Below are 24,939 nucleotides of genomic sequence, written 5' to 3' on the forward strand. Positions count from 1 at the left end.
GCGAGGCGCTTTTGCGTACCAACAGCTGGGACAGGAATTTCCAAGCTTTTATTTTTTAGCAAAACTAAAAAGTAAAGGCCTGGAGATCGAGGCTAGAAATTTACTTCCTGAAGCCACACTCACACAATCACGCTAAAGCACGCGTCGGCCCCATGTACAGCCATTAGGCGCAGGGGGAGGGGACGCATGCTGCACGTGATTGTGTGAGTGTTGCCTCGCATATGACACACAGACACGCTGCGACTCGCAGCTCGCTGCACGCAGCCAGCAGCGGCTGTTAGAGGCACTCGTCACCGATGATGAACGCACCGTAATGGTGCAAAATATGCCGCGAACGTCCCAATCTGGCGGATAAAAGCAGCGCAGCACACCAACCTTGGGGGGTTCACCAAACGGCGTGAGAAAAAAAAATATCACACCCAGTGTGAAGTGGGCGGTGTGTGGTCATCACAACATGACTCACTTTAAAAAAAGGATAAATTACTTTTTTTAAAGTCCATACTGCTATTCATAGGGCTGCACATGTGTCATGTGTTTCGCTAGCCAATCACAGTCCTGAATTTGCAAAGTCAGCCAATCACATTACAGTTAGTGGTGATGACACTAGCTGTAATGTGATTGGCTGATATGAAAAAAGTATCGATTTGCATCAACAATGGAAGGGTTAGGGGGTACACAAATGTTTTGGTCGGTGTCCAAAACTCACTTATAGGGGGCGGCTACACCGCCCCAAAAAACGGCGAAAAAAGGAGGAATTTGGAAGCAGAGCGTCCTTTTTTCTCACGCAGCTGAGATCTTGGATCGGAACAGGGACACTACCTGTAGACCATCTGTGCAAGTATGACGTAAAAACAACCAGCAGGTAGAAAATGACAAAGGATTTACTTGGAACTCCCTCTTTCAGGGTAGGCGTTCTTTTTTTGCCTGTATACATTTCTTACTTTTGCTGTAAAAATAAACTTGTGACGATCCATTTCATGAAGGGGACATCCCAAAGATCTGAAAAAAACTGTCACATCTTGTTCTACTGCGGGTAGGGGTATCTCAAAAACTAAGGCTCTTTTTGAGGGTTTGTTCCGGCACTATATTATTTCCTCAGTGTGCCTTCAGAGCCAGAGTGCTTGTACTATTCATTAACTGCTAGAGTTAACCCATTAAGACCTGAGGCCGCGTCTAAAAAAATCTAAATCCTAACAATTTTTCGGGAAAAAAAAAAAAAAAAAACACGATGTTGAATAGCCAAAGAAATCTAAAGTGACACAGATGCGTTCCAGGTCTTAAAGCAGGGGTCTTCAACAGGGGGTCCGGGACCCCTAGGGTCTCAACGCCTCGCGCTGCGAGGCGTTGAGAGCTTGTAGATCGGCTATTTTTGGCAAAGAGGCTATAGGTGTACAGGGAAAAAATAGCAGACTAAGTAAAAAGAAAACTATAATCTGAAACAGGGTTATACAATATAGAGTAGGGGGTCCCTGCTTCATCTCTCTCTCAGCTAGGGGGTCCTTGGCCTGAAAACGTTGAAGACCCCTGAGTTAAAGCAAGGCACTGCCCCTAACAAAAGTGTACGTAAGTCAGGGCAGAACATCTTTACAAGCCCTGCTCCAGGCCCAGAGTTGCCCCCAGCATGGCCCTGACTTTGCAAACGGCCAGAGACGCGCGCATTTCCAACCAAGAGCAAGGGGGCGAAGAGCGGCTATCCGCCCAGTACCGCCGCATTTCCCCGGGTGCGACGTGGTGGACGGACACCATGGCCTGGTAGCAACAACGCCCGTAGGGCACGGCCGGTCCTCCGGAGAACAGCGGGCTGTGCGTGGGCAGCACTCCGGCCGCGCGGGCGCACAGCCCGACGAACACGTCCTCGGGGGGCAGAGGGGCGGACAGGGGTGTGGCGGCGGCCGCAGCGGCGGACATTTTGAGCAAGGTGGAGCGAGAGAGGACGTAGGCCGTGCCGCTGCAGTAATCCGGGAAGACGTCGGCGGGGTACGCCTCGGAAGGGAGGTAGTGCTTGCTGTCCGGGTTGCGGGTCGGAGCGACCCTAGCGTGCACCCGGCCGAGGTAGAGGTCTCCTTGTTCGCGGTAGGGGTCGCGGCCCCCCCTGTTCAGGAAGCGCAGCAGAGCGGCGGGGTTAAAGAACACGTCGTCGTCCACTTTGGCCACGAAGTGGGCCTGGGGACAGAAGCGACGGGCCCAGCCCATTATGCCCAGAGTCTTGAGGGTGAGGTTGGAGTAGCTGTCCAGAAAACGGCCCTGGATCAGGTCTCCGCGCTCCCGCGCCTCCTCGGTCAACAGCTCGGCCAGGCCGGGGTCGTGGTCGGACACCTCGCCGACCACGAACAGAGTCGTGACCCGGAGACCCGTCGCCTCGACCTCCCCTCCCCAGCTCTCCCGGATAGCCCGGCGGGCTCTCTGATTGGCGGGTGCGGACACGACCATAACGAGGAGATAAGGCTCTGCGCGCTGACAGACCAGAGGACCGGGCGTGAGCGAGAACTCCTCCGGTCTCGTCGGAGGGACGACACCCTGGGGAGGAATGCTAGTACTACCCGCGTGTGGCTCCACCGCTGTGTTCATGTACATAGCAGTGACCCATAATTCAATTGAGTCCACAAACAGCAGCGCTAGCAAGGCGGAAACCGCTATCGCAGCAACGACAAAAGGAAAAATCCCAAACCTGCTCCCTTTCTGTCCAAACCGGGGCTTACGCACCGAAAGCACCCGCCCCAACATGATATTAGTTTATTTCGCCGTAGTCTCCTCAGCTAGTCGACAGTTCCTTTAATTGTGTGTCACGACTCGTAAGGCCTGATTTATATTCAATACATGGGCTATTCTGCTGACTACAGTGACGTCACACGTGACGTATATCAAATGCCCAGTATGTTGTTGTGCGCGATGCATAGAGACCATAGAACAAGACCAGGAGACCTGATTCTGCCAGACCCAGACTTCACAGGACGTGTCAGCCTGTGTCTATGCCCATGTATGGACGAAAGGGGGACAGACCTTTATGGCTGGGGCCTAAGGACAAAGTGACCAAAACCTGTTTTTTGCCCATGTATGGAGAAAACAGGTACAAAACATGCCCATGTATGGATGAAAGGGGGACAGACTTTTATGGCTGGGGCCTAAGGACAAAGTGACCATGCCCATGTATGGAGAAAACAGGTACAAAGCCTCATGTAAGCCAGACCCCCTGGGTCCAGCAAAAAAGCCTAACAGGTGCTTCCTTCTTGGACATTTAAGAGGTTATCTTGAGTTATATGCAGGGGTGAACATAACTGGTGCGCAGGTGCGCATGCGTCGTCAAAATGCATTGCTGTGCGGCACGTCAGACGAAGGGAAGCGCATGTGCGTACCAACAGCTGGGACCGCTGGGACAGGAATTTACTTCCTGAAGCCACAGGAAGTAAATTGCTACCAAAGATGTTACCAAGTAACATCTCCAGGTGCTCTTCTGAGTACTAGACCAAAGAAGTTATATGCACCCCTGCATAGAATCCCATATAATGGGATGGGCCAAAATGGTGGCATGACACGAAAATAGGCGCGTTGGCCGCTTGCCACCTGAAAGGACACTTAATCGACTAAAACAGGGGTCTTCAACAGGGGGTCCGGGACCCCTAGGGGGTCCTCAGAGTTACTACAGGGGGTCCGCCAAATCTTTGTGATATGATTATTATTTGTTTTACATTAACCACTTGAACCCTAGCATCCCTTTTCTGGGGAGAACTTTAGTCAAAAAATAGCAGATCTACAAGCTCATCGATCTAGCCGATCTACGAGCTTGTAGATCGGCTATTTTTGGCAAAGAGTTATAGGTGTAGAGGGAAAAAAAGCAGAAAACATGTATCTGAAACACAATTTTATATAATATAGAGGGGGTCCTCGCTTCATCTCTCTCTCAGCTAGGGGGTCCTTGGCCTTTTAGTCGACAAAACGGTGAGACGTTTACCTCCAGGGATGAGATCTTGTCTCGGAGGCGAGCGTTGGTCTTCTCCTGCTCCTGCTGCATGTCTCTCCCGTCCTTCAGCTCCATGTGGGCGGTGCTGCAGAGCGTCTTGCTGGTGTCCAGCTCCGCCTCGGCGGAGGACAGCCTGTCTCTGAGCAGACTCACCTCTCCTCTGGACTCGGCGAGCTTCGCCTCCAGCTCCGACACGACTACCGGATCGAGGAGCTGCGTGTGTACAAGCAACACGACTATTAGTGCAGGGTGTTTAACACATTGAGACCTGAAGCCGATTCTACATGTCTCCTAAATCTCGACAGTATTCTGAAAAACGTATGTTTCTATATCAGTGGTGCTCAATCTTTTTCATGTCAAGGACCCCCAAAATTATATGTATTTGGCCGCGGACCCCCATCAAAATATTTTGTTCCAGGGACCCCCCCAGAAGCAAAGATTTGAGTTACAAATGTTCGCTTTAAAAATATATATATTCAAAGATTTGCACACATTGTCACGATTTTTCAAAAATAGCAGATCTACAAGCTCATAGCGCGGCACTCGGTGCCGTGCTATGAGCTTGTATATCTGCTATTTTTGAGTAGCCCAAAGTGTGTTTAGCTCAAATCTAAAAATGACACAGTTCCAGGTCTTAATGGGTTAACAGCATGGCTCTGGAAGAGGCTAGAGCTAGAAGCTCATTTCAGATTTCAGATGCAAACCTTGGAATATACATATTTTTAAAGTGAACATTTCTAACTCAAATCCTTGCTTTTGGGGGGAGGGGTCCCTGGAACAACATATTTTGAGATGGGGGGTCCGCAATCACATACATATCATTTTGGGTGGTCAAAAGTTTGAGAACCACTGATGCTTAAACGTTTGAGACGGAAACGACGCCAGGATGAACCAACCTTTTTATTTTTCTCCTGTGCCTTGCCGCAGTCCTCTTTGGCTTTCTGCAATTGGTTGATTAGCCTGTCAATCTCATACTTTAGCTCCGCCTCCTGCTCCTGATGGGCCTTCTTGGTGTGGATCAGTTCCAGAACCTTCTTGTCCATCTCGGACTTGTGTTTCTCCACCTCGGCCTTGGAGCCCTTCAGCTCGGCACGACAACGCTCCACTTCCTGAAAACACGCACACACGCATTTTAGAGCCCGACCAACTCACTCACTGGCACTTTACCCTCCCTTCCCGCCACCTTCTGCTTCCAATAGGCTCTATGCACAGCAGCCATATTATCACTTCCTTCACAGGTGTTACCAGTGATACTGATGAAGGCTCTGTTCCATTTAGTGTAGCACAGTGGTTCTCAGATTTTTGAATTTCAGATTTCCACGACACCCATAACTCTGAGAGTGTACAAATGGAACCAAATGGACCTGTAAGGAACCATTTGGTTCCATGTGGACACTCTCAGAGTTACACACCCGTAAAGGGCCATTTGGGAGTGTTTCCAGTGAGCCAACATGCACAATATCAGCACCCTGACTCCGTCTGACCACAATGGAACAGAGCCTTCCTTAGTATCATTGATAACACCTGTGAATGTCTTACAATATGGCTGCTGTGCATAGGGCCTATTGATGCAGGGGTGATGCAACTTTGATGATAGAGAGGGCCACTATATTTCCACTCTCACTCCAGAGGGCCACATTGCATAATACTGTCGGGCAGACGCCTCTTATCTCCGTATTTTCACTTTTTCCCAAATGAATGGCGTACTTCGAAATCCTACGTCACACAAAAGTAGCAAAAATAGCAGATCTACAAGCTCAAAACGCGTCGCTGTGCGACACGTAGATCTGCTATTGTTGCTATTTTTGAATTGGAATCCTGATATTTTTTTTGGGCTATTTTTTTATTGGAATCCTGAAAAGCAACATTTTTATTTAATTTCAAATGCATTTAGTTATACTTACTAGATAGATTGTTAGATTCATCGAAAACACCCGTCCTTGGTTCTGGTGACTCATATTGCCCCCCTAATACGTGAGGAGACTGTGTTTTTAGCGGCGCTAGCCGCTCTATACCTTTAGGTATAGAGCGGATATTAGCCCTCTATACCTGGCTTTTGCGTCAACGTTCTGATTGGTCAGGCTCGCCAACGTTCTGATTGGTCAGGCTCGCCAACGTTCTGATTGGTCAGGTCCGTCAACGTTCTGATTGGTCAGGCTCGCCAACGTTCTGATTGGTCAGGTCCGTCAACGTTCTGATTGGTCAGGCTCGCCAACGTTCTGATTGGTCAGGTCCGTCAACGTTCTGATTGGTCAGGCTCGCCAACGTTCTGATTGGTCAGGTCCGTCAACATTCTGATTGGTCAGGCCCGTCAAGGTTCTGATTTGTCAGGCAAGGGGACTATTCATGACATCACTATGATGTCAAGGTTTATTTTTTATTTCCTCATGTTTTTTTTTGTATATATTTTTATTTTCTCATGCTTTTCCCCCTTCTTTTTTTGTATGTATTTTTAACGGCGATGGTCCTGCTCTATACCTGGCTTTTCCGTCAACGTTCTGATTGGTCAGGCCCGTCAACGTTCTGATTGGTCAGGCAAGGGAACTATTCATGACATCAATATTATATCATGAATACAAAATTAGATGGTTTATATAAACTGTAAAAGTCCGGAACATAAACACTCTGGGTACAGCTTATAAATTGTATAGATTATTTCATAACACATACATATCTTTCTGGTACCACATTGCAATGCATTTGGCCTTGAAATAAATTTACAGAGATTTAATATTGTTTCTCTAGTAGAAACACATATCTATGACAAAATATATCAAAGGCGCCGCTACCTTCACACAGGTGTGATTTTTTCAATTACTTTTGTCATTTATTATTAATCATGTTTTTGGAAAATTAAAAAAACTAAATACAATACATAAATCACACCCAGTGTGAAGTGGGCGGTGTGGTCACAGTGGTCATCACAGAGGGTGATTCACTTAAAAAAAAAAATCACACCCTGTGTGAAGAGAGTGGTGCCTTTGATGAGCCCCGTATTGATGTTGTCATCAATGTTTGTTTATTGGACATACATACATACGGACACACGGACAAAGTCAGATATAGGGTTGGCACCACTCAAAAACATAAATGTGTTTTTTTTTAAAGTGCACAGTCCTAAGACTGCACATGTGTCATGTGTTTCACTAGCCAATCACAGTCCTGAATAGAGTCAACCAGTGTACAATGGTGGCCAATCACGGTGCAGGGTTAGGGGGGTACAATGGTGGCCAATCACAGCGTAGGGTTGGGGGGGTGCAATGGGTGGGGGTTAAAACCTCACATATAGGGGCGGTTGCACCGCCCAAAAATTAAATAAAATAAATGAAAAAATAAATGGAAAAAACACGCCCCCTCACGTATTAGTAGGAACCAAGGACGGGTGTTTTTGATAAATCTAACATGGTTAAAAAGGAGTTACAACGGGTTTGTATAGGAAGGGGGCGTCTGATAAAATAAATATCAAATATATAAATACTGAATCAAGCAACATAAAAACTGTCTGGGGGGCTCACAAAAGCCTGGGTATACGATAAAATTATGCATTTTTTATTTTAAAGTGAAATATTCCTTTAAATACAAATACATTGGACATACAAAAAGACAATAACATTTTAACACATTAAACGGCAAGAACGTAGTCCTACGGTCCATTAAATCCAACTGTTAAGCGTGCTACGGTCCGGGTGCTTTTTCCTTTTTTTCGAAAAAAATCTATTTTCTACACGGACCATTTTCAGTGTAACACCACCGGAACGGAACTATTTGCGATCCGGTTTTGCCGTTCCCGTCGGCCTCCATTCTAAAGCGCACACAAAAACGCCATTTTCTCCCTTGTAGTTTTTTCTCCCCGGTCATCACTGTTTAACATAAACCGTTCCAACTACAATATGGATGCCCCGTTTGACACGTGGTCTGCACTGCTAGACACAGGGACATGTGCACGATGTTTACAAACAGTGCATCGCGCATTGTTAAGGATTTTAACGGGGTCTATGGCGACGTGAAAAAAACAAAAAACAACAATAAAACCTTGGCACTGGTGAGTACATTATGAGATTAACCTCTGGCGGTGGATGTGTTAATACTAGCCATTAAGCTACTATAATATAGTTATCTATAATATAGATAAGATAGGGCTATAGAAGTAATTAAAGCGGGTCATGTTTGCCATTAAGCTACTATAATATAGATAAGATAGGGCTATAGAAGTAATTAAAGCGGGTCATGTTTGCATGTTTGGATTTGTAACAGCAATAATATATCAGTATTCTGATATTAACCTGCGGGCCGCATTAAGTGAAGGTGGGGGCCGCATGTGCCCATGTATGCACTGACTAGCACTTCACTCTCCCTTCCTGCCACCTTCTGCCTCCATGTGATGCTAGTTGACTATGCAGACATATCTTGGTCACTTGTTCTCATGTTTTTTTTTGGTTTGGTTCATAGATTAGTTTTTCTTAACCATAAAGTACAGAATGTTATTTAGATAGCATGATGTTTAGACAGATGCTAGGCTCATTGTTTACCTGGTATCCTATAGTTTCTTTGTGGCACTACACTGTTCTCTCTGCACTCTACTTATGTGACTATGTTCCTTGTTGTTTATTGACTAGAGTTCATGTTTACCGTACTTAAATGACTACTTTTAATTCTGATTTAGTCTTAGTCTTTTGAATAACACGCCATTTAGTTTTAGTCGTCATCTTAGTCTTAGTCAACACAATAGGCTCTATGCACAGCAGCCATATTGGGAATGAATTGGGCCCCTTGCTTACTTCCTTCACAGGTGTTACCAATAATACTAATTAAGGCTCTGTTCCATTTAGTGTGCCATAGTGGTTGTCTTATTTTCAAGGACCCCCATAACTCTGAGACTGTACAAATGGAAGCAAATGGACCCTCACGGGTCCATTTGGTTCCATTTCTACACTCTCAGAGTTACACACCCACCGTAAGGGGCCATTTGGGAACCAAAATGGAGTGTTTCTAGTGAGCCAACATGCACAATATCAGCACCCTGACCAGAATGGAACAGACTCAGAGCCTTCATTAGTATCATTGGTAACACCTGTGAAGGAAGTAAGATGAGGCCCAATTTCTTTCCAATATGGCTGCTGTGCATAGAGCCTATTATTACTTTAATTATGATTTAGTCTTAGTCTTTTGAATAACACGGCATTTAGTTTTAGTCGTCATCTTAGTCTTAGTCAACACTGCTACATTGTTAATTGTACAGCCTTGGCATGTTTGGTGGAAAGGCTGAAAAGCTTTCCTCCAAACTAAGGCTCTGCACGGGCGTGTGTTACCTTGTTCAGGCCGTCAGTGTGTGTGTGGTCAGGTATGTTTAGTTTCATCGCGTTCAGTTTCTCCTGCAGTTCGTTCAGCTCCTCCTCGAACTCCTCTTTCTCCAGTCGAGCCTGGAGCAGCCTGACCCGCGCGCACGCGCACACACACACACACACACACATACACACACACACACACGTTAAACAGGCTGGATATCGACACAGCCCGAAACCATATAGAGTCAAACCATGCTGGTCTACAGTGACTCCCACCTTGGTAAAACACACTTACATCTAGCCATCATTAAAGGGATATTTCACTTTAAAACAAAATGTTGGTCATTTTATCGTCTACTCAGGCTTTTGTGAGCACCCCGGACAGTTTTTAAGTAGCTTGATTCAGTATTTAGATATTCATTTTATCAGACACGCCCCCTTCCTATACAAACCCATTGTAACTTCAAACTCCATTTTTATGTTAGATTCTTCAGAAACACCTCTCCTTGGTTCTGGTGACTCACCCTGCCCTCCTAATACGTGAAGGGCCGTGCTTTTTCAAATACTTTTTTCATTACTTGTTTTCATTTTTTTTTTTTGGGGGGGAAAATGAAAAAAATAAAATAAAAAAATGTATACAATTTATGAAAAAAGTAGGGCTGGGACTTTAACTGATTAATTTAGATTAATTAATTACAGAAAATTTACGCGATTAAAAAAATTAATCGCATTTTAATCGCGCTTAGTTTATGCACCACGGAACCTCACTGGACGAGTTTCAGGTGTACCGATCATACCAGTGCACCAACCAACAGCCAACACACCCCAGTGCACGCAATGGGACAAGAAGCCGATCAGACTGCTTTGCTTGGCCCAGGGGATGGGAAATTTAGATTTAAAAAACTCTCTGATGGAAGCGTGGATAAAAACACGGTTGTGTGCAGGACTATTTTTTGTTGCTTAAACTTATGTATTCACTCATATACCAAAATCTGTTTTAACTGAAAATAAATTGCTTCTCAGGTCAAATATTGATATGCGATTAAACATGCGATTAATTTAGATTAATTAATTACAAAGCCTCTAATTAATTAGATTAATTTTTTTAATCGAGTCCCAGCCCTAGAAAAAAGTAATCGAAGCCCCCTCACGTATTAGGAGGGCAGGATGAGTCACCAGAACCAACGACGGGTGGTTTCGATGAATCTAACATGGTTAAAATGGAGTTTGAAGTTACAATGGGTTTGTATAGGAAGGGGGCGTGTCTGATAAAATGAATATCAAATGTCTAAATACTGAATCAAGCAACTTAAAAACTATCCGGGGTGCTCCCAAAAGCCTGAGTAGACGATAAAATGACCCAAATTTGTTTTAAAAGTGAAGTATCCCTTTAAGTCATCATTGCAGTTTGCATCAAGCTACACCTCTGCATGAAGGAGTAGATATGCTTCGTGCCGCGCTGCACAAAATATTTTCAGATGGGGGTCCGCGGCCAAATACATACAAATACATTGAGAACCACTGCTATAGGAAACTATAATCGCAGGAACAGCACATTGCACAGCTGTGATAAAGTGGAAAGAAGTGCTGCGAACGTAACGAGGTGTAAAGGTCAGGTGGGTGGTTCACTGCACACGCACGTATATGCATACATGCATGTGACGTCAGCGGTGGAAAAAGTACTCAAATGTTTTACTTAAGTAAAAGTATCGATACTGCAATGTAGAAGTACTCTGTTACAAGCAAACGTCCGGAATTAAAAAAATACTTGAGTAAAAGTACAAAAGTATTGGTCTCCAAATGTACTTAAAGTTTAACAATAGTAGATCTATAAGCTCACAACACGTTGAGATGCGAGGTATTAAATAGGGCTAAAGTGGTTAATGTATGTTTTATAATGTAATAATGTATATCTGCAAAGTAACTAGTAAGTTTTCAAATAATTGTAGTGGAGTAAAAGCACAATATTTGCATCTGAGATGTAGTGGAGTAGAAGTAAAAGTATAGACAATTGGAAATACTCCAGTAAAGTAAAAGTACCTCAAAATTTTAGTTGAGTACATGCACTTAGTTACTTCACGCCACTGTGTGAGGTCAATTACATTATGGCCGATTAATATATAATCTGGCCGGAGAAATATAACATTGCAGGTCACGGTGGTCGGCCAAAAGATTGCCTAGCGGAAACTCTGGATGGCACACTTTTATCTATTTATTGTATTTGGTGACGTTCTGAGAATATGGGAACTTCCTGTGTTCTTGTGCATGCGTGCGTAGTCCCTGTACTCACTCCTGCTTGTTGGATCTCAGCTCGTCTCTGGTTGCGTGAAACTGCTCCATCCAGTGGCTGCTCTCGTCTCTGCAGTCGTCGAGCTGCTGGTGCAGCGATCGGACGGACGTGTTGACGCGCTGCCGCTCCGCCTCGATGCCCGCCTGAGACTGACATGATGAGGAACCATGTTAGTATAGATAAGTAAACCTAACTGACATGATGGAACCATGTTAGTATAGATAAGTAAACCTAACTGACATGAGGAACCATGTTAGTATAGATAAGTAAACCTAACTGACATGATGAGGAACCATGTTAGTATAGATAAGTAAACCTAACTGACATGATGAGGAACCATGTTAGTATAGATAAGTAAACCTAACTGACATGATGGAACCATGTTAGTATAGATAAGTAAACCTAACTGACATGATGAGGAACCATGTTAGTATAGATAAGTAAACCTGACTGCCATGATGGAACCATGTTAGTATAGATAAGTAAACCTAACTGACATGATGAGGAACCATGTTAGTATAGATAAGTAAACCTAACTGACATGATGAGGAGCCATGTTAGTATAGATAAGTAAACCTAACTGACATGATGGAACCATGTTAGTATAGATAAGTAAACCTAACTGACATGATGAGGAACCATGTTAGTATAGATAAGTAAACCTAACTGACACGAGGAACCATGTTAGTATAGATAAGTAAACCTAACTGACATGATGAGGAACCATGTTAGTATAGATAAGTAAACCTAACTGACATGATGAGGAACCATGTTAGTATAGATAAGTAAACCTAACTGACATGATGAGGAACCACGTTAGTATAGATAAGTAAACCTAACTGACATGATGAGGAACCACGTTAGTATAGATAAGTAAACCTAACTGACATGATGAGGAACCATGTTAGTATAGATAAGTAAACCTAACTGACATGATGGAACCATGTTAGTATAGATAAGTAAACCTAACTGACATGATGAGGAACCATGTTAGTATAGATAAGTAAACCTAACTGACATGATGGAACCATGTTAGTATAGATAAGTAAACCTAACTGACATGATGGAACCATGTTAGTATAGATAAGTAAACCTAACTGACATGATGGAACCATGTTAGTATAGATAAGTAAACCTAACTGACATGATGGAGCCACGTTGGTATAGATAAGTAAACCTAACTGACATGATGGAACCACGTTAGTATAGATAAGTAAACCTAACTGACATGATGGAACCATGTTAGTATAGATAAGTAAACCTAACTGACATGATGGAACCATGTTAGTATAGATAAGTAAACCTAACTGACATGATGGAACCACGTTGGTATAGATAAGTAAACCTAACTGACATGATGGAACCACGTTAGTATAGATAAGTAAACCTAACTGACATGATGGAACCATGTTAGTATAGATAAGTAAACCTAACTGACATGATGGAACCATGTTAGTATAGTTAACTAGGCAAACACAGAGGAGGATAACTAAACTAAAGTATAGATACCTAACCTACTGTAACTAACCTACTGTAACTGATGAAATATACCATGAATCTAAACACCACACTTTTTGTCTCCGCCAGGAGACTATGTTTTCGTTCTCGTCCTTCCGTGTGTCCACCAAGCTAACATTGGTCAAGCTTCACGTGACACGTGACAATATGTTGAAAGGGTGTGCTTTGATTGGCTAGCGAGACGCATGATAAAATAGAAACCTATAAGTAGGTGTGTCACTTCAAAAGATCATTTATATCTTTTGAAATGAGGTAAGACAGGATTAATCAGGAACAGTACTGGCGGAGACCTGTGCTCTGAGGAGCACATTTTCTAGTTTTAACTTTCAACAGGTCACAATAGGCTCTATTCACAGCAGCCATATTGTGAAGACATTCACAGGTGTTACCAATGATACTAATGAAGGCTCTGTTCCATTCTGGTCAAACAGAGTCAGGGTGCTGATATTGTGCATGTTGGCTCACTGGAAACACTCTGTTACACCAGTGGGTCTACAGTTGGGGTCCAGGGACCCTCATGGGCTTCCAAATGGTCCCTTACATGTGTGTAACTCTGAGAGTGTACAAATGGAACCAAATGGACCCTTACGGGTCCATTTGGTTCCATTTGTACACTCAGAGTTATGGGGGTCGTGGAAACCACTGTGCTACACTACTGTAAATGTAACAGAGCCTTCATTAGTATCATTGGTAACACATGTGAAGGAAGTGATAATATGGCTCTGGCTGCTGTGCATAGAGCCTATTTCTTTTTATTCATTACGGTCGCAAGTCCAATCGTTTGTAAACACACCGGCTATACGCGCACACCGCTCAGATAGAGCCATATGAAATCCGTTTTATTTTTTTCCCAATTCCGTTTTATTTTTTCCAAAATTCTGTTTTTTCCATTTTAATATTTCTGAATTCTGTATTTTGCTTTTTATGCTCATTTTTACCATAAAAAAAGTGTCTGGTAAGTGGAAATGAATAAATGTTCAAGATATAACAGTCCATACATGGCCCTTGTTGTGTTATACGCAAAAATGTTCCCAAAATAATTCGGTCTAATTCGGTCTGAGCATGCGCAAAATGGCGTCGCCCATGTATTATTGTTTCTATCGTCTTTCTAAGACTATTTCTACGTGGATTTTACTGTTTATAAAGTAGGATGTGGCCATGCAAAATGGTGGTGTCCCGTGGATTTGTAAAAATTTGCGGTAAAAAAAAATATTTTACCGCGATTTTTTTTTATTTTCCAAATTCTGCAATATTCCGTGTTTTATTCCAATTCCATTTTTATTGGTCATTTCCGCGATTCCGTCCGCGATTCCGTTAACACGGATTTCATATGGCTCTACGCTCAGACAACAAACATTCCGATCGAGTCGGAGTCCTTCTCCTGCAGCCCGTTTTAGTACTTTTAGATTAGGTGCTTTAAGCATATTTTGATGCCAATACTTTTGCACTTTTACTCAAGTAACATTTTGAACACAGGTAGGTACAGTAGGTTTGCTTTCTTGACCACAATGTTAAGAATGCAAATTAGATATGTCATTTAAAAGGATTTTAGGTTCATTGTTCATCTGGTATCCTATAGTTTCAATGTACATATTGACCTGCAGTTGGTTTTCTGTGCCAAGAGATTAAGAAATTAACAAAATATCTTCACAATAGGCCCTACAGTATACACAGCAGCCATATTGTAAGACATTCACAGGTGTTATCAATGATACTAATGAAGGCTCTGTTCCATTCTGGTCAAACAGAGTCAGGGTGCTGATATTGTGCATGTTGGCTCACTGGAAACACTCCCAAATGGCCCTTTACGGGTGTGTAACTCTGAGCGTGTACAAATGGAACCAAATGGCATTTGGTTCCATTTGTACACTCTCAGAGTTATGGGGGTCGTAGAAATCTGAAATTCAAAAATCTGAGAACTACTGTGCTACACTAAATGGAACAGAGCCTTCATTAGTATCACTGGTAACACCTGTGAAGGAAGTGATAATATGGCTGCTGTGCATAGAGCCTATATCATTGTGTTCTATCATCCCCTAAAAGGTCCAGATGTGTATCAGTTCCTTGCCAGCAGATGGCACTACTCTTCAGCTTAAATCTCCTCCTCCTCCTACTCACATATATGGTGATGTACTGGAACTAGTAGGACTGTCACGATTACAAATTTAAGTTGACGATTAATTGTCACTCAAATAATTGCCATTAACGACTTCATTGTGTGTTTGGCATTGTTGAACATTGGAACATTATCAAGTCTTTTACTGTAGGCTTCATAATCAAAAATTGCACAGGGCAGATATGACAAATATCTGAAATATGAAAAGACATTATTGACATTGAATCATTTTATGCATGTAAAAATAGCAGAAATAGCTGATCTAAACGTTGTAAGCTTCCATATCTGCCATTTCTGCTATTTTAATATTTGAAGACGGGTGACAACATTTCAACATGGAAACGATTATGACGATTATTAAAGACGAATTGCGATTATCTCAAATAATTGTGATTAGACGATTACGTAATAATTGTGACAGGCCTAGGAACTAGTGTACTCAAGATCAGTGGTGAATCACGCCTAACAACAAACTAACGCATCACAGAACAATCACCCATCTGTGGAACTCTCCAGTGCAGTCAGAACTTTAGACTCACTCTCAAATCTTCCGCCGTGATCTGAAGACTGATCTCTTCAGACTCCACCTCACCCCCTATAGCACAGTGGTTCTCAAACTTGTTCATGTCAAGGACCCCCAAAATGATACACATTTGGCCCGCGGACCGCAATCTCAAAATATTTTGTTCCAGGGACCCCCCCCAGAAGCAAATATTTGAATTACACATGTCCACTTCAAAAATAGCAGATCTACAAGCTCATAGCGCGGCACCGAGTGCCGTGCTATGAGCTTGTAGATCTACTATTTTTGAATGGCCAAAGTAGAAAAGGTCAAAGTGGTTAAAATGATTGTGATAGTAACACATTCTGCTGGGGACGCCCTGGAACCGCCCCCCAAGGACCCCTGGGGGTCCCCAGACCCCACTTTGAGAACCAATGCCCTAGCACTCACCTCAGACTGCACCTCACCCCCCTAGCACTTCTCGCTCCCTGTACCAAGACATGGCTACCATGCAGACGCATCCTGGGTCATTCTGTCTTTTTGTCACTTAGTAGGGGTGTGACGATATATCGTCCCACGATATATCGCGATATGTTTTCGTGACGATATGTTTCGTTTTGGGGTGGAAAAAAAATCGTTTTGAAAAAAAGAAAAAAATAGAAAAAGTGCTCCTCGGAGCACAGGTCTCCGCCAGGTCAGGTAGGTTATTCTGGCCTCCTGGTGGCGCTATAATAGGACAATGTGAAAAGGGTGCCATTTCTTCTTAGGTCTTTCACAGCAATCAGACACTGCATTCATGATTGAGGCATTTTGTTCCAAAAATGTGTTTTGCTAAATTAGACCTGCTGGTGGCGCTATAACAGGCCAATGTGAAAAGGGTGGCATTTCTTCCTCGGCCTAGTGGGAATGTGCGTGTGAAATTTCACAGAAATCGCACGCTGCGTGCATAGTTTGAGGCTTTTTGTTCAAAACGGACCAATCCTGCAAACTTTGGAAGCCAACCATAGGCAATGAGGATGGAATATGGGAAATGGGACAGACCCGTGTTGATCACATGACTATAGAGATACTGTGTACCGATTTGCATGACGTTCGATAAAATCTGTAGGAGTAATGTAAAAACATGGGTTTTGCACAAATCGGCCTTCTGGTGGCGCTATAACAGGCCCATGTGAAAAAATTGTGGCAGAGGTTCTGAATTGGCATCCAGGGAGTGTGTGTGCACAGTTTCGGAGCGACTGGGCCAACGGTGCCGGAGATTAGCTGCTAACACACAGACAGGACGGACACACACACACGGACGGAAGGACGGGCGGACGGACAGGGGGGAAAACATACTCTCTCGCCATGCCTTTCGGATATTATTATTATTTTTTTTACTTTTCTTTTGGACATTTTTATCCCACGATTTTGGTACCCCGTGCGCGGGGCCCCGTGCGCGGCTAGTGGGCCGGCCGCCCGGGACCTCTAGTATTTTCATAATAAAAAAGTGCCATATATCGTATCGATGTCGTGAAATGAGTGTACAGTATCAGCACACCCCTATCACTTAGGTTTGTTTTCTTGACCGCAATGTTAAGAATGTAATTTAAATGTTAGCATGTTGTTTAGACCACGTGGTTCTCAAACTTTTTCATGTCAAGGACCCCCAACTTGACACTTATTAGCCCGCCGTCCCCCATTTCAAAAGATATGCCAGGCCCCCCTCATAAGAGAAGATTTTCATGGCTCTAGCAGTGATTCTCAACCATTTTAATATTAAGGACCCCCAGTTTGACATGCACTAGGCTACGGACCCCCATTTAATGGCATTTCTGTCTCTGGGACTCTGGGAGTTACAGACCCATAAGGGTCCATTTGGTTCCTAACTATCCATCATTTAGCCCCCTGGAACTCCCCCAAGGACCCCTGGGGGCCCCCAGACCCCACTTTGAGAACCAATGGTTTAGACAGATGCCAAGTTCATTATTTACCTGGTATTGTATAGTTTCAATGTACAGGTTGTTATTTAGATAGTGTATTGTTAAGACCGATGCTAGGTTCTACCTGATACCTGGTATCCTATCTTTAGACACTACACTGTCTCTCTGCATTCTATGTATGCGTTTACCTCGCTTACTGTAAGTCATTGGTTCTAGAAGTGGGGTCCGGGGACCCCCAGGGACTCCAGGGGGTCCCCAGCTAAATGTGTTAATAATAGCATCACAATAATTTCAACCACTTTAACCTTTTATACTTTGGCTATTAAAAAAAGGAAGATAGACAAGGCACTCTGTGCTATGAGCTTTTTTCTTCTTTTCTTTTTTTTTGGTGCAAATCTTAAAATATGTATATTTTCAAAGCGAATATTTGTAACTCAAATCTTTGCTTCTGGGGGGTCCCTGGAACAAAATATTTGAGATGGGGGTCTTGACATTAAGTCAAAGTTTGAGAACCACTGTGCTACACTAAAATAAGGAAGGGGCCCAATTGCTTTCAAGCATGGCTGCTGTGCATAGAGCCTATTCATCTAAGTCCAATAATATTGTGTGTGTGTGTGTGTGTGTGTGTGTGTGTGTGTGTGTGTGTGTGTGTGTGTGTGTGTGTGTGTGTGTGTGTGTGTGTGTGTGTGTGTGTGTGTGTGTGTGTGTGTGTGTGTGTGTGTGTGTGTGTGTGTGTGTGTGTGTGTACCTGTGACAGAGTCTCCATGCTGCTCCTCAGTCTCTCCATGTCGGTACTGTACTGCTCCCGGAGCGTCTCGATCTCCTTGTCGTGAGAGGCCACCTCCTCCTTCAGGGCTCCTTTCAGAGCCGTCAGCTCCCTCTCCCTCTGTCTCAGCACCTCCTCCACCCGCTGTCTCTGCTGACCGGCCGCACACAGCTCTGCCTGGCACGACACTAACTCCTACGCACACACACACATTTTGTAATCTACTGCAAGGGTTCCCAAACTTTTCCCCAATAGGCTCTATTCACAGCAGCCATATTATGAAGACATTCACAGGTGTTACGAATAAATAATAATACTAATGAAGGCTCTGTTCCATTCTGGTCAAACAGAGTCAGGGTGCTGACATTGTGCATGTTGGATCACTGGAAACACTCTGTTGCACCAGTGGGTCTACAGTTGGGGTCCAGGGACCCTCATGGGCTTCCAAATGGCCCCTTACGGGTGTGTAACTCTGAGAGTGTACAAATGGAACCAAATGGACCCTTACGGGTCCATTTGGTTCCATTTGTACACTCTCAGAGTTATGGGGGTCGTGGAAACCACTGTGCTATACTAAATGGAACAGAGCCTTCATTAGTATCATTTGTAACACCTGTGAAGGAAGTGATAATATGGCTGCTGTGCATAGAGCCTATTCAAATAATCATATTTGAACTGGGGACCCCCCACCCCCTGGCAAGCACTTGGGAGTTGAGGCATTACATTTAGTTTGACTCGGTTACGCAGATACATATTGTGAAAATAGCCGATCTACAAGCTAAATGGGCAGATACTCTGTATACACGTATACTGTATGTTGGTTTGTTTACTGTTGGGTGAGAAATAAGGTTGGGCGATTGGATGAGTCCAATCGTCGAATGTTTTTATTACAGTAGGTGATTTTTCGGATGATATTTGACATTTTATTTAGCAAAATAAATGCATCCTAATGGTCTGCCTCCTCGAGAATTACATTCTTCAAATATAGCCAAAGAGAGTGAATAGCTTTTGCTTTCCTAGTCTGTTTAACTGCTACTGTACGTTTGATGATAGCTGTACTGTATATATAGTTTTATATAAAAACGAAATTGAAACTAAAGCTCCAGTTTCTGCAAATCCTCGCTGTGCATTTGCAAGCTTGATGACGCAGTAAGCGTGTCCCCCCGGTATCACAAGATCCCAGCACTTGATTCTTCACTTTTGCTGTCAAGTCTGGATGTGAAAACTTAAGTCAGCTTATGTTTATATCACCAGGCAGTCAATCAATGCGACTTGAAATGTGAGTTCACTCGCGACCCGACGCGCACTGCAAGTCCCTTTAGTTACAGGGGAGGGCGGCACGGACTTATCCCGATTTATCCCGCAGCACCACCATTTATTATTTGTCCGAATATAAAAAAAGTTAACCTGGATGGGTGTGTTTCGCCACATCGTTGCTGCAAACTGACTGAGGTAGGTTTCTCTGCTTCAACTGACACTTCATCTCACAGCGGCCCAGCCTGTGATCTTAGCTTAAAGTCCTAAAAGAATATCCTATGGAAGTGATTTACAATTGATTTACAACTCTTTTTTACAAGTTTGGTCAGTGTGAGAGTGAGATTGGTGCATGGCAGCAGAAATACAGTCATGCCGTCTCATCTCGTTTTTTTGTTCATTGACCCGACACAGCACGTGTTACAGCCCAATGTATACTCCGTCGTACGACGGGGTCGTGCGTCGAAAATAGCAGATCTACAAGCTCACAATGCCTCATGTCCGCGACACGTTGTGAGCATAGACTGTATAAATGAGATGGACAAACCCCCTCCGCTGCTTTCTACAGACCGAAAATGAATCCTTTGCTGCAGACTGTGGCTCCGCCATCTTTCACTACGCGTCAGAATGAGTTCAGACCATTATTGGTTGGGTAACTTGTCAATCAAGAGCGGGGGGCGGGGAATGAATGCTATTGGTTGTGTAGCGTGTCAATCAAATCATCCCGCCCCTCCTAGAGAATAGCCTACTTTATCGTCAATTTTATAATAAATAGAACCATAATTTAGCAAAACGCATATCCTGATGATTGAAAGGAGACTTTAAACTAGCGACTGGAAGCATATAGAATTTATGACAATTTTTATTACAGTAAGAAAATCGAGTCTGAAAGTTGGTAAAAACCCATCGGCTTGCGTTAAAATAAATTCTTTCTGAACTCACAGGTCGGCACGGGTGAAACAGCGCCTCTCGCTGGACATTTACTAAACATCCGGGTTGGCCTCATAGTAAATATCTCAGCCTTGCCCCTTGGTTGTGAGCTTGTAGATCTGCTATTTTTGACACGCGACCCGCTGTACGGCAAAGTATAACTCGAGCTTAAACGACTGGGGAGCTGTTCTCACGTTATTGCTTTTCTAGCGCGGATATATCGTCAATCTGCGATTTTTGGGCCGGCGATGGCCGATAGAAATATTTTGGCATATCGCCCAACCTTAGTGAGAAAACAGTGTTGCTCATTAAGCTAATTATCTGGGGACCCCCCCCCCAAAATAATTTGGGCACCCCCAGTTTTGGAACCAGTGATCTACTGTATTAAGTTGGTGTTAAAGCACCATGACACTTTGGTAGAGGTTTAGACAGTGAAACAGCTCTCAAAGTCACTATTTTAGCACATAAATGCACACAAACAAAGCTGATTCTGACAATGTATGAAATAAAAAAGTATGACATGGATGGACGGACATCGTCAGACCCCACTTTTTATATGTTTATATGTTGTGTCCTAAAGGTAAGTCTTTGAGATCTATTTCACAGCCAACAATGTCAAGTCAACGACTGCAATATTTTGCATAATAAACACAGCAACAATAGGCTCTATGCCCACCAGCCGTATTGTAAGACATTCACAGGTGTTACCAATGATACTAATGAAGGCTCTGTTCCATTCTGGTCAAACAAGAGTCAGGGTGCTGATATTGTGCATGTTGGCTCACTGGAAACACTCCCAAATGTACGGGTGTGTAACTCTGAGAGTGTAAAAATGGAACCAAATGGACCTTTACGGGTCCATTTGGTTCCATTTGTACACTCTCAGAGTTATGGGGGTCGTGGAAATTGAAAAATCTGAGAACCACTGTGCTACACTAAAATGTAACAGAGCCTTCAAGCATTGGTAACACCTGTGAAGGAAGTGATAATATGGCTGCCGTGCATAGAGCCTATTGACGATATCTCGCCAATATTTAGAGTTGCATCGTGACGATGTAACTACACGAGCCAAACCCTCTACCAAAGTGACATTATGGCTGTTACTGTACCTGCTTGTTGTCATTGTCTCTCCTGGCGTCTTCCTGGAGCTCCGCCAGACGGTCTTCCATCTGTCTGACCTTACTCTCTGCAGTCTCTCTGTCCATACGCAACTGACTTAGTCTGAGAGACAGACACACACACACACACACACACACACACACACACACACACACACACACACACACACACACACACACAGAGAGTAAACACAAGGGATTCTGCTAACAGCAGAATCTGTCAGCACCACTGCATGTAGTGTTGTTGTTAGTAGGAATAAACACAGAAGCACCCGGGGAGGAAGTGGACCAAGGAAGGGGAGGAGCCATATCAAGTTTCCCATTTTACACAAAAAAGGAGGTGGTGCTCCCAGAGGCAAAAATATAAGGAATTATTTTTCTTTTTCTGAATGGGTTCCCAGATTGCATGAACCCTAGTGTCCATATTCTGGGCATGGCATAATAGGCCAATATTCTGCAAAAAAAACAACTACTTTGGGCAAAAATCTATAAACGTTCAGTGGTATTTGGTTGAACATTAGTGACAATTTGGGGATAATCTGGTGAAAATAGCAGATCTACAAGCTCACAGCGTGTCGCAACGTGACTCGTTTTGAGCCTACTGTAGCTAGATCTGCTATGTTCACTATTGATATACAACAGAGTATATAGGGTTTATCCCGTTAAGACCATGTCTTCAAGTGCTGACCTACTCGAGGTGCCTAAAATGACATAAAAAATACGGTGAAGCAGCATTCTGCTTTTACGGACCAACAGTGTGGAATAAACTCCCATTACACCTAAAACAGGCAGCCTCTGTCGATAGCTTTAAAGCACAGCTCAAGACCTATTTCTTCACTCTTGCTTTTAGCTGACTCTTTGGTTGATTTTTAAGTCCTCACTGTATTGCCTATTTTAATGTTTTATGCTTTTGCTTTTATTTTATTTTATTTTATGTTTGCTTTATTGTTAAATTGGTTGTAACTGTAACTGTATTCTTGCTCTGTAAAGCACTTTGCGCTGCATTTCATGTCATGAAAGGTGCTATACAAATAAAGTTTATTATGTTAGATGTATGCGTTGGCTATTCATATAGCAGATATACAAGCTCACAGCGTGTCACGAATGCGAGCTTGTACATCTGCTAGTTTTGAAAAATCTTGAAAGTGTGAGAACTCCTAATTTAGGTCTTAATGGGTTAAGTGTGTGTGTGTGTGTGTGTGTGTGTGTGTGTGTGTGTGTGTGTGTGTGTGTGTGTGTGTGTGTATTAACTCAGAGTGTGTCTGGTGCAGCTCAGCTCTGCTGTGGTCCAGTCTCTCCAACAGCTCCAGGTTTTCGTCCACACTGGAGTCCAGCTGAGCTTTCAATGATACTTCTGACTGACTCTGACCACTGCAACCCTGCACACGCACAAACACACACACACACAAATTTACTTGGCAACACCTTTAATCCATTAAGATCAGGAACGCATCACGTCATTTTTAGATTTCTTTGGCTATTCAAAAATAGCAGATCGACAAGCTCATAGCGCGGCACCGAGTGCCGCGCTATGAGCTTGTAGATCTGCTATTTTGTTTTCATCGTGAAAATTTGTGCAAATCATTGAATATATATATATATATCTTATTGCAAACACTTTTAACTTAAATCTTTGCTTCTGGGGGTCCCTGGAACAAAAATATTTTGCGATGGGGGCCTCCATGGCCAAATACATATCATTTTGGGGGTCCTTGACATGAGAAAAGTTTGAGAACCACTGATTGTAGCAACATGAGTTTTTTTCAAAAAACTGTTAGGATTTAGAAGAAATGTGTAGAATCCCCCAAAATCCCCCAGTTACAAAGGTTTGCTTTAAAAAAAAAGATGTATTCAAAGATTTGCACAAATATTTTTCAAAAAAATAGCAGATCTACAAGCCCATGTATATCTGCTTTTTTTTTAATGGCCAAAGAAATCTAAAATGACACTGATGCGTTCCCTTAAAGGAGACATCCGGTCATTTTAAGTGTTATGTTTGATGTGTGTCAAATCACTTACCAACGTAGAAATGAAAATCGCGTGACTCCACAGATCCCCCTATCGACCCCCACCGTTGGCATTATAGGAGTATATAGGATAGCAGCAATTCGCCTATTTTAACAAATGTAAAGTCTGTTTTTTTCTCCTAGTACTCATTGTGGAGTCCCATGATAACGTAACAGGCGCTAAAACTCCGAGAAGCTAACGGCTAATAACAGAACGAGCTAATGCTGGGGCTGCTTATCTCTCTGCATGGCAGCCCCAGGTTGCCAGGTCGGGAGAGAAACCAGCAACCAGCATTAGCTCGTTCTGTTATTAGCCGTTAGCTTGTCGGGAGTTTTAGCGCCTGTTACGTTATCATGGGACTCCACAATGAGTACTAGGAGAACAAAACAGACTTTACATTTGTTAAAATAGGCGAATTGCTGCTATCCTATATACTCCTATAATGCCAACGGTGGGGGTCGATAGGGGGATCTGTGGAGTCACGCGATTTTCATTTCTACGTTGGTAAGTGATTTGACACACATCAAACATAACACTTAAAATGACCGGATGTCTCCTTTAATGGGTTAACTGAGTGATGACATTCGTTCCCTCATCTGTACAGTTCACACATGAAATCAGTACTTTTGCTGGCAGGGGTCTGATAAACTGATGAACTTTGTCTGCAATCCTTTCAGCTGTGACTCAAATCATTTGAAATTCCTCACACAATCCGTTATGACTCATACAAGTGATAAAAGTATGAGCCAACACCAGTTCCCACCTCTCTCCCAATCAGCTGATGTGACTGTTCATTTGATTTATTATACTGTAAAACCTTCATTTATACTCCATTACATAACGGTGTTGTTCGCTGGGAAAGAAGTGATTTTCAACAGCTATTTTGTGACACGTGACACAGTCATGCAATCATTAACTAAGCCTGATTTACACTTAGTTGTGTGCCGGTGTCGCACGTAGAAAATAGTCGATCTACAAGCTCCCAACGCATCATTGTGAGCTTGTAGATTGGCTAGTTCTGTTCTTTGTAATATCTGGGGTTACAATATGTCTCTCCCTCGGCTTGATTTATTTTATTTTATTCATTTTTTGTTACAAATCAAACCCTGCTTTTGTGAAAAGCCTTCAATCTAGTAAAAACAAACCAATGAAACAATGAAAGTTGTTTAAAAAGGACCAACCAGGAGTCTCTGAATCCTCTGGAAGATGACCTGGACTCTGTGCTTGACCACATCCTCACTCTCATTGGTCCTAGAGGTATACAGTACAGGTC

The 24,939-nt window shown here is 43.2% G+C and overlaps 2 protein-coding genes across 3 annotated transcripts in view; both read right to left on the bottom strand.

The window, feature by feature from the left end:
- The window catches only part of cgna (cingulin a), a 65,733-nt gene that overhangs the window by 17,524 nt on the left and 23,270 nt on the right, over positions 1–24,939 (bottom strand). For both annotated transcript variants that reach the window (XM_084052946.1, XM_084052945.1), the window contains exons 8-15: positions 24,848–24,917; positions 22,911–23,038; positions 21,651–21,762; positions 18,340–18,552; positions 11,534–11,682; positions 9,268–9,388; positions 4,855–5,067; positions 3,950–4,171 (exon numbers count right to left, since the gene is read on the bottom strand). In XM_084052946.1, the coding sequence (XP_083909072.1) occupies positions 3,950–4,171; positions 4,855–5,067; positions 9,268–9,388; positions 11,534–11,682; positions 18,340–18,552; positions 21,651–21,762; positions 22,911–23,038; positions 24,848–24,917 (1,228 nt within the window). The remainder of the gene's footprint in view (positions 1–3,949; positions 4,172–4,854; positions 5,068–9,267; positions 9,389–11,533; positions 11,683–18,339; positions 18,553–21,650; positions 21,763–22,910; positions 23,039–24,847; positions 24,918–24,939) is intronic.
- On the bottom strand, positions 1,585–2,724 carry LOC311042300 (beta-1,3-galactosyltransferase 4-like; the record flags this gene model as incomplete). The annotated part of the gene is made up of 1 exon (XM_084052947.1): positions 1,585–2,724. One exon carries the CDS (start codon positions 2,722–2,724, stop codon positions 1,585–1,587), a length of 1,140 nt encoding a protein of 379 aa, XP_083909073.1.

The sequence above is a fragment of the Gymnoscopelus microlampas genome (genome assembly GCF_963454915.1).
Source record: "Gymnoscopelus microlampas genome assembly, chromosome: 3".
Lineage (NCBI taxonomy): Eukaryota > Metazoa > Chordata > Actinopteri > Myctophiformes > Myctophidae > Gymnoscopelus > Gymnoscopelus microlampas.